This window comes from Gnatocerus cornutus, chromosome 8, assembly GCF_029298725.1.
Source record: "Gnatocerus cornutus isolate USDA-ARS CGAHR chromosome 8, icGnaCorn1.1, whole genome shotgun sequence".
In the NCBI taxonomy this organism is placed as follows: domain Eukaryota; kingdom Metazoa; phylum Arthropoda; class Insecta; order Coleoptera; family Tenebrionidae; genus Gnatocerus; species Gnatocerus cornutus.
Genome location: NC_142240.1, coordinates 17,402,020 through 17,420,126, shown reverse-complemented (window position 1 = coordinate 17,420,126; position 18,107 = coordinate 17,402,020). Strand labels below are relative to the sequence as shown.

Here is an 18,107-nt window from a genome sequence, read left to right as displayed (position 1 = left end):
AAATTGCGAATTTTAAAGAAGAATTTCTCATATTTCTACAAATAAAAGCTTCTAAAATTTGGGTCTTTTGATCTACAATTTCGGAATTTGGCAGAGTCAATATATGATCCAAAACTAGTAATTTCTTAAAATTTCATAGTTGTTGCTCTAAAATTACTAAAATTACGAATTTTAAGAGAGAATATTTTAAATTACAGTCATAAAAACAAATTTCTAAAATTTGTGTTTTTAATTACTTAATACTATGAGATATCTACCTAAAGTGTTTAAAATCGTAGATAAACATTTGTCAGAACTTAAAAAAAGTCTAAACTAAGCACAAACACTGTGTATATTAAACTACTTTTGTTAGAACTAACAACCCGAAAAAACAGAGAATTAAACACGTCTAACGTTTCTTATAATTGAAAATCTTCCAAATCGAATAAGTAAATGCATGTACATACCACTTACCTTGCAAAAGTGCATCTCAGAACAGCACAAACACGCCCGAAACGACTCACTTCTCTAAAAGTCGAAACACAACTGATTCCAATAAAGGGATTAATATGTAATTTCCTAATTATTGTGTATATAACTACCTTTTTTAAAGTAGACAAAAAATTACCCTGTTGCCATGGCCGAACGTAATATTGAATACAATGAATAAATAAGAAACTGTTTTTTTTTGTTTTAACACTGCCACTTATTTCTTTTTTCTTATTTTGCATATACGAGTACTTCTCTTAAAGTGTTCCACAGGAGCCCAATCCAATTAAGAAAAATCAGGAAAATTCGGCCAATGTATGTACGTGTATGAAAAATGTAGTGACAAGCAATTAAGTACTTCAGTATGGAAGACAATGAATTGGTATAGAACCTTTCAAAATTGAGATAAATTAATTAGTTTATTTCTGGATGTCCCAACTGAATTGTCTTGAAATGATCTTCAATTTAACGTACCAAACAGAATAAATTTATAGGCAACATATAATACAGAGTTGATTTGCTGAGAACTAAAAACCAGGCGGACTACTTTTAAGGTACTGCCGGTATCTATTATTATCATAGCGGATATTTTTTTTTATAAACTTTCTTGATTTCAATAATGCGTGCCATAAATAAGACGCATTTTCGCACAAATGGTAATCATCTAGCCTGAATAACTTCACGAATTTTCCCCAGTTCTTTCATTTTTAGAACGGAAGTGTTTCTCAACAAATCAATTACTTCACGTCCCTTTTTGCATATTTCTGAAAATGACCAGTGTTATCTAACCGTAAATTATAATAAATCTTTCATAACGATGGGCAACACAATGTTAATACTGATTAATTATCCAACAATGTGCGGCTCGTCAGCGTAAAGCTCCGACTTCTACCACACTGAAATGGAAACGACCATATAGTTTAAGCACATTTATAACTTTCTCATCAGCCAAGAACATTACCGAAACAATAACGAAAAGCGCGCGGGTCTCTCTAAAATTTCGGCAAAAAAATGAAAAATGCCTACATTTTCGTGATTTATTTTTCTTTGTGTAGTGTCTACATCAGTGAGAGTGCGAATTTTTGGGAATTTTTGATCGGGCCACGTTTGGGCAACCAAACGAGAGACCAAAGTGCGGACCAAAAATCCACAGTGAGTTCTCAATTCTTTGTTTTTTTCGAGTACCGGTTCGACTATTCCGGGATGGAATGATGACTAACCTGATCACCCTACTTACCTCATATTCACTATTATTAACGGTCATTGGAGAAAATTGAAGGAATTTGTACGCCGAAGAAAGTTTATTGTCATCTCAATTTCGTTACCGTTAACCATAACAATGACCTTGGCTTTAATAATGAGCGCGGGCGATGGGGACATGGGCGAGGTGGTAATCCCCAAAAATCTTCAAGGAAGAGGACGGTTCAACACCTATTTTACCAAATTCCGTAGATTTCTAAGCGAATATCTCCAAAGGACGTGGATGAGTTTACAAAAAACCGTTAATGTGATTAAGCAGATGCTCACAGGAAATTCCTAAGTAAATGTTTACAAAATTGGTGGAATTGGGACGTTTTAATCACATCGAAATTATTTAATTCGCTTTCTTGGGTGACTCATTTTTAGTTTATAAAAACAACGTAAACACAACCTTGACAAAAATGTATTACTTGGACAATAATTTTTACAAGTAGAACTACATTATTATAAGCTATTGTTTGTTAATTTAGTGCAAGGGCAAGGCTCTTTTTTTACAAGTTTGAGGGACAAACTCGTTATTTTTTTCCGTCACAAAAAATACAATCCGAGGGTAGGGGAGACAGAGGTAAAATGATTCCTTTTGATTTCCAAACCGCCCTTCATCTATCAATGAAATGATTGAATATGTTGCTGAACCTGCGGATATTGCAGACAAGCACCTGCATGCAGTTCGCTAGATATTAAATAAAATTACAGCCATATTTGCGTATTTCCTTGGTTCGATCTAAGGTAAGGCATTTTTTAATCAAGTGTATTTTACTTTTCGAATTAAAATTTCAAAATGACCCCTGTGGTGTTTTAAAGGCTTAACATTAAACTTTGAATTTTTTGTAGATTCAGTTGCAACTTTGCATGTTGTAAATTTTTGGATTATGTTCTTTGTTCTTATTGCATTTAGGGTAAAACGATCACTTAGATACTAGATAAATCAACTCCGGGATCATTTTACCTCTAATATGAATAATTGTATGATATTTGACAAAAGACAGTGATAAAAAAACAAAAGTGAGAGAAAGTATCAGTATCAGTATTTTCAGAATGTATTTTTTGCTGAAAAAAATAAATTCACTCTTCACCAAAAGAGAGCAATTTCCGTTTGGCAGAATTAAAAACTTCTAAAATCAGAAAAACTTTTCGTTTTTACAAAAAAAAATCTAATTCTTTTAATGTTTATTTATGTCTTCAATAAGAGTCTATTGTTGTTTTACTTCTTGTTATTTAAGTTTATTCGCAGAGTTAATAAACGATCGAAAACTAGTAATTTGCCCAAATTTCAGAGTTGTAGCACTAAAATTACCAAAATTACGAATTTTAAGGGAAGATTTCTCATATTTCGGCTTCGTCTTGAAAATAAAAATTTCTAAAATTTGTGTCTTGTAATCTACAATGTTGCAATTTGGCAGAGTTAATAACCGATCGAAAACTAGTAATTTCCCCAAATTTCATAGCTGTAACTCTAAAATTACAAAAATTACAAATTTTAGGGTTAAATTTCTCATATTTCAGTTTCGCCTTCAAAATAAAAATTTCTAAAATTCATGTCTTTTGATCTAAAATTTTGCAATTTCGCAGAGTTAATAAACGATCGAAAACTAGTAATTTCCCTAAATTTCAGAGTTGGAGCACTAAAATTACAAAAATCACGAATTTTAAGAGAGAATTTCTCATATTTCGGCTTCGCCTTGAAAATAAAAATTTCTAAAATTCGTGTCTTTTGATCTACAATGTTGCAATTTGGCAGATTTAATAAACGACAAAAAACTAGCAATTTTCCCAAATTTCATAGCTGTAGCACTAAAATTACCAAAATTACGAGTTTTCGAGGAGAATTTCTTATATTTCAGCTTCGCCTTAGAAATAAACATTTCTAAAATTTGTGTCTTTTGATCTACAATGTTGCAATTTGGCAGATTTGATAAACGATCAAAAACTAGTAATTTCCTTAAATTTCAGAGTTGTAGCACTAAAATTACAAATTTTAGGGGAAGATTTCTCATATTTCAGCTTCGCCTTGAAAATAAAAATTTCTAAAATTCGTGTCTTTTGATCTACAATGTTGTAATTTCGCAAAGTTAATAACCGATCGAAAACTGGCAATTTCCCCAAATTTCAGAGTTCTAACACTAAAATTACGACTTTCAAGGGAGGATTTCTCATATTTCGGTTTCGCCTTGACAATATAAAAATTTCTAAAATTTGAGTCTTTTGATCTACAATTTTGCAATTTGACATAGTCAATATACGATCAAAAACTAGTCATTTCCTGAAATTTCATAGCTATTGCACTAAAAGTACCAAAGTTACAAATTTTAGAAGAAGATTTCTCATATTTCTGTTTCGCCTACAAAAAAATGTTCTAAAATTTGTGTTTTTTTAACTACAAGGTTGCAAATCGGCGAAGTTAATAAACGATTAAAAACTAATAATTTCCCGAAATTTCATAGATCTAGCAGTAAAATTATCAAAATTACGAATTTTAAAGAAGGATTTTTTGTCTTTGCTTTGAAAATAAAAATTTCTAAAATTTCTGCCTTTTGACCTACAATGTTGCAATTTTGTAAAGTAAATATACGATTAAAACCTAGTCTTTTCACCAAATTTCGTAGCTGTAGCTCTAAAATTACCAAAATAACGGATTTTTGGGATAGATTTTTTAAATAAAAAGTTCTAAAATTAGGAGTATTTTGATCTACAATTTTTATTTTGTTGTTTTACTTCTTGTTATTTAAGTTTATTTTGTTTTTATTTTAATGCTTAAATATATTCACTGCTTCCACTAACGTTTGCTAAACTTATAAAACACATCCTTACGATCGAAAGGAATCATTTTACCTCTAGTTTATGTGTAAAATGATACTTCTGCAGTCTTGCACTTTATTTTTATTTTAATGAAATGCAAAATTTCGGATGCATTTTTAGGCGGTCTTGTAGTACATTAGTTGTCAAAGCTCCTGCCTAAGTGGTAGATTTATCAATATAAAGTTTTGTAGCTCTGATGCTAAAGACCTTAGAGGGATCATTATACCCCGGTCTCCTCTACCAAGAACAAGTTTTTACAATACAGGACGTGATAGTAGAACCACTGAGCGCAACAATGATGAAGTGCGAAACCGCTTTCTGGTTATATAAATTTGGCATTAATATTTAAGCCTCGGAAAAATTGAATTAGGACCGTTGTATAACTCTACCGGACTCCTCTGGAGTCTTAAGCAACTTCCACCTCAGCTTCAAAACAATCTCCTTGCTCAATGATCGAATTAAATTTGGGCCTAATTACAATGTTTCGCAAATCCTGTCGTAACCGGTTTAGAATTAGTAATTTAACACTAATCATCAAAGAAAAATTCAATAATCATAATCTCGCGTGACACAAATGGACTTTCATCCAAATCTAGACCTTCTGTTACGTAACATTGCGGTAGATTCCTCATTGTCCCACATTTTATTCTTAACACACTGACATAGAAGAATCACTTTCTTCAGACCTTGAACCGTTCCAGGAGCAGATTGTGAAGAGTTACGGGTACCGTTTGGACACGCACTTCGTGGAGTCGGAAACTGGACACATCCTGACTTTACACAGAATACCAAAAGGGCAGAAAAGTGGACCTAAAGACAGACCAGTGGCTCTGATCCATCATGGGCTTTTGGGGTGCTCGGATATGTGGCTACTAAGAGGACCCCAGCACGATTTACGTACGTACAACTCTCTTAATTCTTCCCAAAAATAACTCCTTCGTCTTCAGCGTACATGTTAGCAGACGCTGGGTACGACGTCTGGCTGTTCAACACCAGAGGAAACACGTACTCGCGCAGGCACAAATTCCTGGATCCTGACAGAGATCCCGAGTACTGGAATTTCGGGATTGAAGAAATCGGTTATTATGACCTTCCCGCGAGTATTGACTACATTCTCAATGTCACAAAGCAAGAGGATTTGTTTTTTCTGGGACACTCTATAGGTAGTTCTAGTGGGTTCATCGCCTGTTCGATGCGGCCCAACTATAATAAGAAAATTCGCCTCTTTTTGGCGCTGGGGCCGTTAACTAACGTGAAACACCCGCTGAATCCTCTCCATAGAGTTATTTTCTCTCTAGGCTCGCTTCTTTTGGTAAGTTTTCTTAGTGTGGCTTGTTGATATTTATCTCCAACAAGAGGTTCGTCGAGGCCATGAACATCCGCGAAGTCATGCCGCGGAGGGCTTCCATCAGTAAAGTCTTCCAAATGTTATGTGAAGACAGTTCGCCTTTTCAAAGTGTTTGTTTGATGGTGATCTTCTCGCTGGTCGGAGACGATTTAAACCAATTTAACACAGTAAGGCATTGTTAGTTCAATCAAACACGAAGTTATCCTTCGTTTTCAGAAAACCTTCCCGCATTTCGTGGAGTATTATCCTTCGGGAACTTCACTAAAAGTCCTAGGGGACGTGGTGCAGTACTATCTCTCAGGTGAGTAAGAAAATAAGGAATTGGAGTCTGGAGAAGTTTTGCAGGAGAATTCGCGCGCAGCGACGACACCATGCGTCTGGATGGAGCCCCCGGATATAATCTATCGAAAATCAAAGTTCCGGTGTCTTTGCATTACGGTCCTGGAGATCTCCTGGTCACCGAAGAAGATATCGACGATTTAAGAAAACGATTACCGAATTGCGTTGGAAAGTTTAGAATCCCACACAAACAGTTCAATCATTTAGATTTCGTGTTGGCTATCAATGCGAGGAGTTTATTATATGATAGTTTGTTGTACGTTATGGAGAAATACAGGTGATTCAAAAAATGCAATAAATTGTGCTACGTAAAAGGTCTCGTCTAGGAAAAGAAGCTGAAACAAGACGACATTCTGGTGCTGTAACGAGCAAGTGATTTCCCCTTTCCCCTATTGCAATGCACTGAGTTGTGTGTCAGTGTTTACTCGCGAGAAATAATTATCTTTAATCTACCGGTGTGTTCGGTTTAAAGTTTAAGATTTAAATTTGATATTGATATTTTTTTTTCAATATTTTTTGTAAAAGTAGAACATATTACAAATTTCTGAATCAAGAAAATTAATATCTTCCAAATTATGAAAAAAAAAATATGGGTTTCAATTTAAAATAAGAAAGTTGAGTATCGCCCAAAAGATACTAAAACATTTAGAAAATTTTTAAAATCATCAGTTTATAGGGAATTAAAAACCATTTAATTTATTTTTTAAATTTGTGAAATCGGTTCATAAATAAAAATTCTACAACGCCTGCCGTTTTTAAAAAATCACTCTGTATCAAGCGGACGAGCAAATTTTGGTTTTGAAAGATGTAAAGTTTTATCTTCATAACAGTGGCCAGTTTCAAAATCGTTTTGAATGCGTTAATAAACTGTTTTCGCATCGAATGCGTTAATGGCTTTGTTACCATACCAAAGACATAAAAAAAGTAAAAAAACTAGATTTAATAAGCAAAATAGCATAAACAATTCGTTTTATAAAACTTACAAGAATTCGTCCGAAACTCGTGTTTCAATAAGCGTTTTATCAAACTAGTTTTTTAAAATACATATCTACTATTTTTTAATTTGCCGGTGTAACAAGCCATTTCCGCATTCGTTTTGACACTCGTAACAAACTGATTGAAATGTTAATAACTTCGTTATTATAGCGACGTTGAAAAAAATTAAACTTGATAAACAAATATAAAAAATAGCATAAAAAACTCCTTTATAAAACTTAAAAAGACGCGTTTAATGAAACTCGTTTTTTAATATGCCGTTTTCTAATTTGCCATAAAAGTATAGCATTTTCCGCATTCGGTGCGTTAATAACTTCGTTACTATAGCAACATTAGAAAATTTTGCAAACAATATTGATCTTTAAAAAAAATATATCATAAAAACTCGTTTTGTAATGTACTAGTTCCCATTTTGCATTTGTTTGAATGCGTTAACAGACCATTTTCGCATTGGATGCGTTAATAGCTTTGTTACCACAATAAAGACAAAAATTTTTGTAAAAAAAATAGATATAAGCAAACTAGAAAAAAATAGCATAAATAAATTCGTTTTATAAAACTAGTTTTTTAATATATCTACAATTTTCTAATTTGGTGTTGTAACAAGCTATTTCCGCATTCGTTTTGACTTTTGTTAGCAGACTGATTTATGTATTAATAACTTCGTTATCATAGCAACGTCGAAAAAAAATTGACTTAATAAACAAATTAGAAAAAATAGCATAGAAAACTCGTTTCATAAAACTTAAAAACACTCATGTTTTAATACGCGTTTAATAAAACTTGTTTGTCAATATGTCATTTCCTAATTTGCTATGATAGCCGAGTTATTTCCGCATTCGTTTTGGGTGCGATTATAACTTCGTTAATATTGGAAAACTGTGGTAAAAAAATGATCTAATAGTCAAATTAGAAAAAAATATCGTAAAAACTCGTTTTTTTGATGTACTATTTCCTCATTTGGTATGGCAACAAAGCTATTCCCGCATTTGTTTGAGTACGTTAACAGACGTTTCAGCATCGGATGCGTTAATAGCTTCGTTACAATAGCAACGTTGGAAAATTTTGTAAAAAAATGGACTTAATAGACAAATAACACATAAGACATAAAAAACTCTTCTTATAAATTTATTTTCTGATTGGGTGCTTTAAGTGCCACATTGTAGCATTGTTTGTCAATTGTTATTAATGCTTTAAGAAGCTTTTTAAAGCATTGTTTTGTGAGTTGATACTCCCGTTAATTGCTTGTCGAAACAATAAAATTAGTCCAATAATAAACGTCCTTTCGTGACTGTTGACATTTGAATGACGTTTTACCAACTGAACCGTTTTTGGAAAAACTCCCCAAATAAAAATTTCAATTTTTTTTGTAAAAAAAACGCCAAAATAATGACAACACGAAAAAAGATAAAATACGAATCAAAAGCAATCTAGTGCACTAGCTTTTCATCCTGTATAGTACATTCGTGGTAACACACCCTGTATTAGATATGAAGAATAAGGGAAGGGTTTTGAAATGAAACACTCTGTATATAAAGATCATTTATCGTCTATGAACAAACAAGTGCAGAAATAATTAAATTTGGTCTTGAATAACTGAGCGTACTACTTGAAATGAGACTCAGAGGGAAGAAAGAAGGAATAAACAAATGAACAAAACACATTTATTTTAATATTGTGTATACAAATCATGAATGTTTATTGCTAACATCAAACATACAATGTTCTCCTTACAAGTAAGTACAATCTCCATAAGTAATAAAATAATACGAGAATTAAATACTTTTTAAATACACATAATTAAGTAGCGTATCATAAAAAAACAATGTACTTATATACAATAAGTTTGATTTTATATCTGGACAGATTTGCAATATATAGTACATATGCTGGAGGGAATGTTTTTTAAGACGACTGTATCTTCATCGACCGCGTCGTGCTGATGAGGATACAGTATCGAAAAAGTGCGCCAAACTTGGCTTCAACAATTGCTGGCAATGGATGTGCAAGCTCTAAGCATAACTATGTGCTTAAACTCACTCACAACTCATTAGAAGCCAGCTTAAAGATTGACTTGAACTGTTTAACCCTTATAAGCTAGTTAAAAAAAGTCAATAATGCACACTATCGTCATAAGTTAGTATTTTACACCAGATGAAGCAATACTAACTTACTACAAAGGAACGTATCTACATCTATACATAATAAAAAAAATATAACAATAAAACTCTAAGTCTATGTATAGTGTACAAATGAAGGTATTGCACAAAATATCCAAAACAAAAAAAAATACATCTCGCTACTGTAATTGAACAATAAAATACAATTTTAAGTACTACATTAAAACAGGATAAGTACGTGCTAAGATTTAGTAACGCTGCTGAAATTCATGGTGCCATCTATTGAAATCAATGTGAAATACGACTATCGATCCTAGAGCTAGACCCGCTAGCAAAAACCTGAAACCGAAATTTTACTCTACTAAAATAACATGCGATAACACTCACTTTTGATCATGTGATAACGCAAGAGACCTAACGCTACTATCACACGCTGGGAAGGCATATAATAAAGCCAAGTTGAACGTTCTCCACACCTCCACAATGCCCTTGTCGCCCCCGGTCATCAAATATTCGCCATCTCGGCTAAGTAATAGGCACTGAAACCACAAACTCGCTTAAAATTCTCACTTACTCCTTACCAACCTGTAAATTGTCGTTATGTGATTCATGTCTCAATCGTTTGCCGTTGATTGTGAACGCCGCAATGTTACCCTTCTCGTAGTTGACGACGATGACGCCCTCGCGCGACATGGCGATGTTCTCAGGGGATGTAAACGATTGGGGTGGCTCCAGAGAGCGCAGGAGGTCGCCGAACGTGGTGTGGACCAAAACGGGACCACCTGGAAAGAACCCAATAACACCCACAGTTTCTCCATTGTGAACTCACTGTAAGATCCAGAGACGACGAGTCCGAGCTCCGCCGAAATAACCACGCTAGAGACAGGCTGCTCGTGGCCCGTTAAAGTCGCTCGGGGCGTCGGGACTTCGCCTTCGCCCACAATAGTTTGAGTCCTGGCGTTCCAATGCCACAACAGAACCGTGCAATCTGCAGACCCTGAGGCGATGTAGCAATCTGAAGTAATGTTGCACTCGGAGCGCGACAAACACGTCACTACGCCGTAGTGACCGAAGATAATTTGAACAATTTTGGCTGATTCGGTGGAAAACACGCGAAAACTGTTGTCCCAGAAGCCACAGGATATTAAAAATTTACTATCGACGGTGGTCACGAAGCAGTTCGAACGAATTCGAAGGTTCTGGCTGAAGTTGTCGCCCAAGTGACGACGCAACATGTGGTTTTGATTCGTACTGTTGGTCGTTTGAGCTAAAAACATAATTTAAGTCTCCTAATTCAGTCAAAATGAAGAAGTTTACATAGAACAGAGTCCATCGAGAGTGGAAGATTGGCAGCTTGGTTTTGTGGCGTGTCTGCGTAGCTCGGAGACTGCGCGACTGCAGCATATCCGGAGTTCCAACGATTCACCGCGAATTGCTGGTGCATGGTCACTGTGACCACCGATGGGTTGGAAAGCTGCGGGTAAGTATTGGCGGAGATGTGAACGATGGGACTGTTAGACAAGAACTTCATGGTCATGCAGACGTCATCGGGGATACTGGAGAACATCATCGGCGACTAAAACAGAAGGGTTAGTGGTGCATCGCCACCAACTACTGTAAACTCAGTTGACATACACCTAGTCAATTATATGATCACATTATGAGAGAACCGGGCAATACTAATCTTTGCGGTTGGCAACCATAAAAATAAGCGGTTGGTACATAAATAGTTCTTTTTTGGATCAATTGTGTTTTCGATTTAGTAAAAACGAAAAATAAAAGATTTAACGTTTGATTATCTTATGTGTTATAATTGCAGAATGAAGAAACATTCTATCTATTTTCAGTCTAAGAGTTTTCAGATCTCAGATTGGACGACAAATAATATGTCAAAAATTAAGATTTATCGACCTCTGCCAAAAAAATTCAAAATAGACTTAGCAAGTTAACGACCTAAGCCAACGATATAATAGAGAAACACACAGAGTGTACCCGAAAGAGTGCGATTTTAACCCCAATACAATATCAGACAACGCAGTTTGACATAAAGGCAAAATTTCCTGTTCCGAAACGTCACCGTTTCCGAGAAAAAAAAGATTAAAGTACAAGGTGTTTATAAATGTTTCTAGCATCAAGAGTGGCTATGAAATGTCAAAGAAATTTGCTGCTTATTACAAATGCGGGTTTAGATTTTTCAACTGACATTTGTAGTTAACCTCAATTATGTAGCAAAGTAAGTTTTGAAAAAAAATCTGTTCTAATTGTGGTTTAAAACCTGAAAATTATACACTTAAACACAAAACCGTAACTTAAAAGTCGTTGACGCAAATGACATTATCAATAATTTTCTAGATAGTTATATTCACTATGAAAACAAAGCGGCAAAATAGTGCATGACAGGAATTCCAGAGCCATCCTTGATGCTAGAAACATTTATAAACACCTTGTATTATGCAGAAAAGGCAAGGCGCCAAAGCATTTAGATCCAATGTCAAGTTCAGTCCAGGCCATCGACAAGTTGGAAATAAAAATGGTAATAAACAAGTGGAAAAGAATGGCTTTATCGGAGTTCCTGTCAGTTAAACAACGATCTTGATAAAGAAATGTAGATTTTACAGTGCCAAATTGTTCAAATTTGGATTATTTTGAGTTAATTTTTTCTTATTTTTTGTCAGTGGTTTCTTCAAGTGTTGTGCTGAGGCTAAAGTTTCAAAAAGTGTTTTTTACGGATAAAACTAAATGGAATTGTCCAATGGAGAGCATTTAATCATTTTTCGCAATAGTTTAGGGTAGCTTTTTCATTATTTGGTCTCTAAATAAAATTTCAGTTTGATCCACAAAACAAATCGAAAAGTCACCTTACAAACCAATCGAAATAAAAATTGGCCCTTTTAAGGGCCTAATTTATTTCAAACAAATTAATTTTTCGCAATAGCCACCTTTAAAAATGATGTTTTTAATACCAGTAATTAAGTGAAAGTTAAACCAGTATGATAAGAAGCGAGTAAACGGTTTTTATAGTCTTTGGGAAACAGTTGTTAAATTTAGTGCTAATAAGGGTCGAATAACGGGGTAAACCAAGGGAGTTTTGCCCTATTCGAATTTCGATTTTTTTTTGCAGAATCATAATTTACAGGGGTGTCTGATATTAGGATTAAAATCTTTGCACTTTATTCGGGTACACCCTGTATACAGTAGACTCTCGATAATTTGAAGTTTTTTTCTGGTCCCCCGATTTCTCTCGATAAATTAAAAAATTTCAATGTATTTTGGTCTCCTCGTTAATTTGAAGTAAAATCGAGAACTTTTTCCCCGCCAACACTCTAATTTAAATTTTTCCCTCCTAAACTCTCGTTAATATGAAGTCTCTCGCGTGAGCGGACAAGAGAAACAGAAAACTTCTGAACAAACCATTCTTAAAAAATCCATTGAGGTTTAAAATCAAATTTTTCATTTTTTCCACTTATGTCTTTAATAAAAGGTTTTTGAAGTTTTGTCGTAACATAAATCTGTTTTACCAGTAGGATTAATAACTTCTTTTTACGACATTTCGTGATAGTGGATTTAGTAGATTTTACGCTCTCTTCTCTTATTGGTTTGTTTATTCTGACTTTCGTTTATTTAAATTTTTTCTTGTCTTTTTGTCGATATTTAAATCACACAATATTTTGAACTTTCGATAATTTGAACTTTTTGCCAGGTCCCTTGAGTTTCAAATGATCGAGTCTACTGTTTTTACACACACTTGATCATTTTTAAATTTAAAACAAACTGTCATCTGATTCGAAACTCTCGTTATTTAAACTTATAATAAGTTCATTAGAAGAATCTTACTAGGTGTATGTCAACTGAGTTTACTGTATCAACCACCAACCAAATGCATTGCAGAGCTCCTCGGAGGATGCGGTTCCATCAAGAGCTGCGACGGCGTCTGTCCAAAGTTCCTAATTTGGTTTTCAACAGCCTCCCTCATCACTTTGTCTTGAATCGAGTCCAATTCCACGTTGTTTTCGTACGTCAAATAATAAAAAACGTTCGTTGCTCGGATGGCTTCTGGTCCCCTTTGTTTGTACCCGAAGATCAAATCAATCCATTGGTGGAGTTGACACGAAACGAACTCCGACTCCAACGCCATCCTGTTAATCCTGACAAACTCTTCCGGCGAGTTCGCCCACGCCGGAAGCTCAACATCTCCGATCGCTTTCCCGCTCTCATCCAAACCCAATCTGTATCGATTCGCGTTGACGAACATCTCCGGGAGGAAGAAGAACTCCGGGATGAGTTCTTTCACGTCGGAGGTGTCGCGTTGGCAGTTCTTCCACGAGAGGGCGACGGAGGTGAAGAGGCGGTTGGGGTAGTCGAATTTACCCCCTTGCAAAGCGAGGAACATTGTGGTGAAGGGCTCCACTCGAATCATCCAGTTGTAAACGAACGCAGAAGTGGAGTAATGAGTGCCGTAGTGGAAAGGAGGAATACTTTCGTGCTCCCAAGTCGAGTACCGTTCTTCAAAGTAAGCTCGCCGGTTCGGGTTTAGTGCCCCTATCGGTTTAGAGAGGTCGCGGTAGTTGCTGGGTTGGCTCAAATCCAGGTCTTTTGTCTCGTAGTTGGTGAGGACCCACGGAAAGACTGGATATTGGTTGAGGTCGTTGTAGGTCCTCCCTGAAGACATAAAGAAGTGAGCGAGGGTCTCCGATAGAAAATAAGAAAAAATCGGGGGGAATTTATCCACGTCAATGCAGCTCCCTTATTAATACCATTATAATGAACATCTGACTGATGTTATCTCCGCTGACTTCACTTAACTAAGAGAATAAACTACCCGATGTCAAATATCTTCGTTTCAGACATAAGCTTTTGGAATATATTACGGGTTCGTTTTAAGAGACAGTAAAACGAAGGAATTTTTATATTCCATCGCGACATTTTGATCCGAGTTTAATGTTTCTACAAGCACGCAAACTTCGCTTGAAATATCTCTTTTGATCTCGAAACCGCGAAAAGAATACTCTTTGTAATTATAGATTCTGAATGAAATCAACGCGTTTTTTGAAAGACAAGGCCGCGCCAAGTCAACGAACTTCATCCGCCCGTAATTAATTACCCAATTACTCTGAAATATATCTTCGCCATAACCGAGAGTCATGTGTACGAATTCTATTTCTGGCCCTCATCAACTCTGGGGTTGAGTGCAGCAAAGAGGGTTGCTCAAGCGGATGGAAGACGTCGACGCGAATTAGGCGCCACTTCACTCACGTAAGCCCTTGCGTCGCGACGCCGCTCACAACCCTTCGTTGGAAAAAGTCGAAGATTTAAAGCAGTGGCGTCGGTGACGACATTCACGGTTTATAATTAGCCCCGGGTGTGTGTCGTGATGAATGCGTTTTTAATTTAAAACCAGCCTCTTTGTGACAACTGTTAATTTCGCATGCGACGTCCCATAAAAACGATGCTTCCGGTTTGCCGTTAAGCCTGCTTTCCACAGTTCGTTCTAGAGTGAACCGAATTTGATTTATGACCGGTTTTCAAATATTGCACCATATTTTGCGGTTAGAAAATGTGCAAACCTTATTATAAATACCGATTATAAATCAAAATCGGGTCACTCTAGAACGGACTGTGAAACGAGGCTTTACAGTTTCCGTTTCGAGTAATTGAGTGAGACACTGGAGCTATTTTCATCTGGAAAAGTTACCTGCGATCGTGTTGAGGAACATGAGATATTCGAAATTCGATATCTCTCGGCGTTGCCATTTTTGGGTCATATTTGAATTCCTCATGAGTTGACGTGGTGACATCATGCTGGCTCGTCTGGTTGTTTTGACAAGAAAAAATTTAATTGTTTTGGGTGTTGTGGAAATTGGAGACGACAGACAGAACAAAAAATCTCACCTGGTTTGTGGGATTCCATATTTGATACCGACGCCTACTCGAGGCAGAGCTTTGATGACCTTCTTCACGGTGGCTTGGTCGGGAAAGGCGAACATGATAGACGCTGCAGAAAAAATTTAACAATTACCATTTTCCTAAAAGCTCTTTTTTTTCTCAATTACCATAATTTTTTATTTGCAATAATTTCGTTTTAAAAATTCCGCGTATGCAAATTCGATGCGATGATTCAATCACTGCCACCGCCAAGAATTTGACATTTAAGCGTTTTAATTAAAATCAGCAATTTGCAAAACGATAAACAAACAAATAAAAATAATTTTTACGAAGAACACGTGTTCGAATCGTCCGAACTAATTAAAACGATGTCGATGCATAATTCTCTCGTTTTGATTAAGTGGAGGAAAGTATAAAAAAATCTTACTTCTGCTGGCGAGGAAGATCTCGATGGCGACATTCTGCAGGAGGTACTTCCGGGAGAAGATCGCCCTAACTTCGGAAAAGTACCACTTCCCGTGTAAATGATCGCAGTACTTCAAAACCTGTAATGAAATTACCAAAATGAGCTTCCTTAATTAGCGCCTGTTTTTTCATCAATTAATTAATCTTAATTAGATCTTCAGGTCTCCGCAATCCGGAACGCACCCATCGTCGGCAAGATGGCCGCCGTAAAATCCGTAGGAGGAGCCGCGAAACTGATCACGATTGTTGATAATATCGATTTGGCAGCTACCGAGCTCCACATTGGCACGAGAGGAGACTGCGCTATACAATTCACACTCCTGATAACAACGGCAGGATTTGCAGGAATTTTCCTGCTGAACGAAAGCCGCGATTCCGAGAAACTCACTCCGACGTGGATTTATGAGTCTGTCTGATGATTTTTTGTTTTGTTGAAAAAGGGGACATCTTCTGTCTACGCAGGTAAAAACAATGGGACGGTGGAATATCAAGTGTTATCTTGGCATTCCTATCGGAACAGGTCCACCATAAACTTTCTGTCAGGGTGACAGTTCTTTTCTGGTCGTAAATTACCAGAAGGGGACGCGGAGGCTTCGTCAAATTGAAGGAAAACGACGAAAGACGACTAAATGCTTTATTGGAAACAATGCTCGAGAAAACAATGAAGGTTTTAAACGAAAGTTGTAATACTTCGATATAGAAGAATATCAAAATAAAGCGCTTCATTGAACTACGAAATTAGAAGGTAACAATCCATGATATTCTTGAGGTAATTTTTAAGAATTCTTGAGCGTTTTCCTAAAAGATAAACTGTTCTTGAGTCAACAACTTCTAATAAAGCTGAAGATCTAAAAACCAATTTTAGGGAATAATATTTTTAAACACCCAAATTCTTTAAATATTTAGCTTTTTATAACAAAAGGTTTTTCAAATTTCTAACAACTAAATAGAATGTTTCAACTGGCATTTATTTCTCCTAAAAATTTCCTTGTTCGTCCTATTTTAAAAGAAGTGTATTTAATAGTTATTTGGATCACAATGCTATTTTGGAAGTACGAGTGAAATTGCGAAGACGAAGCAGAGCCGAGACTTCCAAAAGCATTTTCGGACGTTTGACCACACTATTTTTAGACCAAAATTTAAAAAATAAAAAAAACTGATCTAGTGACTTTTACTTTGCCAGGTTGCTCGTCTAGCGACATGTTGGAAATAAAATAATAAATTCCTCTTCAGCAGACTGTTTATTGATAACAGTGCGATTCCAACCGTTAAACAATAAAATTAACTAGTTTCCCTTTTGGAGGCCTAGGCCGCCAAACGCCGTTTTTCGGCCTAATTACCTGTCCCCAAAAACGTTAAAAATGAACGGCGGCTTAAAAAGAATCTCTGCAATCGTACAATTTGGAGGATCTTCGAAGTTGTTGTCTTTGAATTTTGAGACATTCTGCATAAAGACAAAACCTTCAGTTTCAAAAATCAAAGAAAATAGTTATTTAAGTTACAACTTTAAAAAGTCGATTTTTACTGCATGAGTGGCACAAATGCCATGAAGGGACTTTCTAAGCGTATATTTTACAACGTTTTATCTACAATTATAAAAAAGTTATCAAATGTAAAAATAAATAAAATTTGACAGCAAATTTTTCGCATCTAAGCAAAAAATGTGCAGAAAACTTACTAAACGGCTACTTTTTGAAAAAAATCTATTTGAAAACGTCTACTTTTCGCACGATCGTAGACAAAAACTGTTGAAATTTATTTCAGGTTAAAATTATTCAGATTCAGTTGGTATTACAGTCCTAACCGTTCCTTAATCCGAACCTTATTTAATCCAAATAAGTTCAGTCAATCGAACGACATCTTCACTTTTCGTTGTGAAAAACCAACGCCTTTTCCAAGCAAAAATTATTTTTTTTTTAAATAATCAGTTTTTCGAACCTAATTACGAATTGGAATTTTTTTAAAAAGCTTGTTTTTTGAATAAATTAGTTTATACGGTCATATCTTTACTGTTTATTTTATGTAGCTATGTAGTTTGGTGATTTCAATTGTCCAGTTTTAATTAATTCGGATTATCGAAATATTACAGAATTTATCTCATTATCAATTTTCAAATTTCTCGTGTGGTAACTTGAAAGATGCAAAACTTGGAAACTTTTTCTTTTGAATATTTCAAAAGTTTATAATTTTTTTGGATTCAAGAATTTTCTTTCTTGAAACTTATAGAAAGTTTTCAAAAGTTAAGACAATTCAAAAACACAAATTCAAACTCATAGAATCTAAAATTTCAGAGGTTAAGATCAGCTTAGAAGTATTAAAAAACAATTTGATAATTGTTGCTTTTCTCCATGAATTTGAAAAAATAACATTTTAAAAAATATTGAAACTTTCAAACAGAATAAAATACATTTCAAAAATCGTAAAAATGA

The 18,107-nt window shown here is 35.2% G+C and overlaps 2 protein-coding genes across 5 annotated transcripts in view; one reads left to right on the top strand and one right to left on the bottom strand.

Annotated features, from left to right (window-relative positions):
- The first annotated feature begins 1,414 nt into the window (after positions 1-1,414).
- LOC148170529 (lipase 1-like) lies at positions 1,415-6,495 on the top strand. The gene is made up of 6 exons (XM_088043521.1): positions 1,415-1,620; positions 5,229-5,424; positions 5,475-5,839; positions 5,884-6,042; positions 6,092-6,176; positions 6,221-6,495. Exons 1-6 carry the CDS (start codon positions 1,480-1,482, stop codon positions 6,493-6,495), a joined length of 1,221 nt encoding a protein of 406 aa, XP_087899647.1. The 5' UTR covers positions 1,415-1,479.
- Positions 6,496-8,860: 2,365 nt separating this feature from the next.
- Positions 8,861-18,107, bottom strand: part of rg (A kinase anchor protein rugose) — a 168,924-nt gene continuing 159,677 nt past the window's right edge. For all 4 annotated transcript variants that reach the window (XM_088043792.1, XM_088043789.1, XM_088043793.1 and 1 more), the window contains 9 exons: positions 15,641-15,758; positions 15,220-15,322; positions 15,023-15,138; positions 13,205-13,989; positions 10,648-10,906; positions 10,160-10,597; positions 9,916-10,112; positions 9,718-9,869; positions 8,861-9,669 (listed from right to left, as the gene is read on the bottom strand). In XM_088043792.1, coding sequence (XP_087899918.1) covers positions 9,579-9,669; positions 9,718-9,869; positions 9,916-10,112; positions 10,160-10,597; positions 10,648-10,906; positions 13,205-13,989; positions 15,023-15,138; positions 15,220-15,322; positions 15,641-15,758 — 2,259 coding nt within the window. In that variant the 3' untranslated portion in view covers positions 8,861-9,578. The remainder of the gene's footprint in view (positions 9,670-9,717; positions 9,870-9,915; positions 10,113-10,159; positions 10,598-10,647; positions 10,907-13,204; positions 13,990-15,022; positions 15,139-15,219; positions 15,323-15,640; positions 15,759-18,107) is intronic.

What these genes read in the sequence shown, in the direction of transcription:
- LOC148170529 (XM_088043521.1), top strand. Translation starts at nt 1,480, where the DNA reads ATGAAAAATGCCTACATTTTCGTGATTTATTTTTCTTTGTGTAGTGTC. An exon ending in CTCTAGGCTCGCTTCTTTTG is followed by an intron (nt 5,840 to 5,883) that starts GTAAGTTTTCTT and finishes ATCTCCAACAAG; the next exon opens with AGGTTCGTCGAGGCCATGAA. An exon ending in GGTGCAGTACTATCTCTCAG is followed by an intron (nt 6,177 to 6,220) that starts GTGAGTAAGAAA and finishes GAAGTTTTGCAG; the next exon opens with GAGAATTCGCGCGCAGCGAC.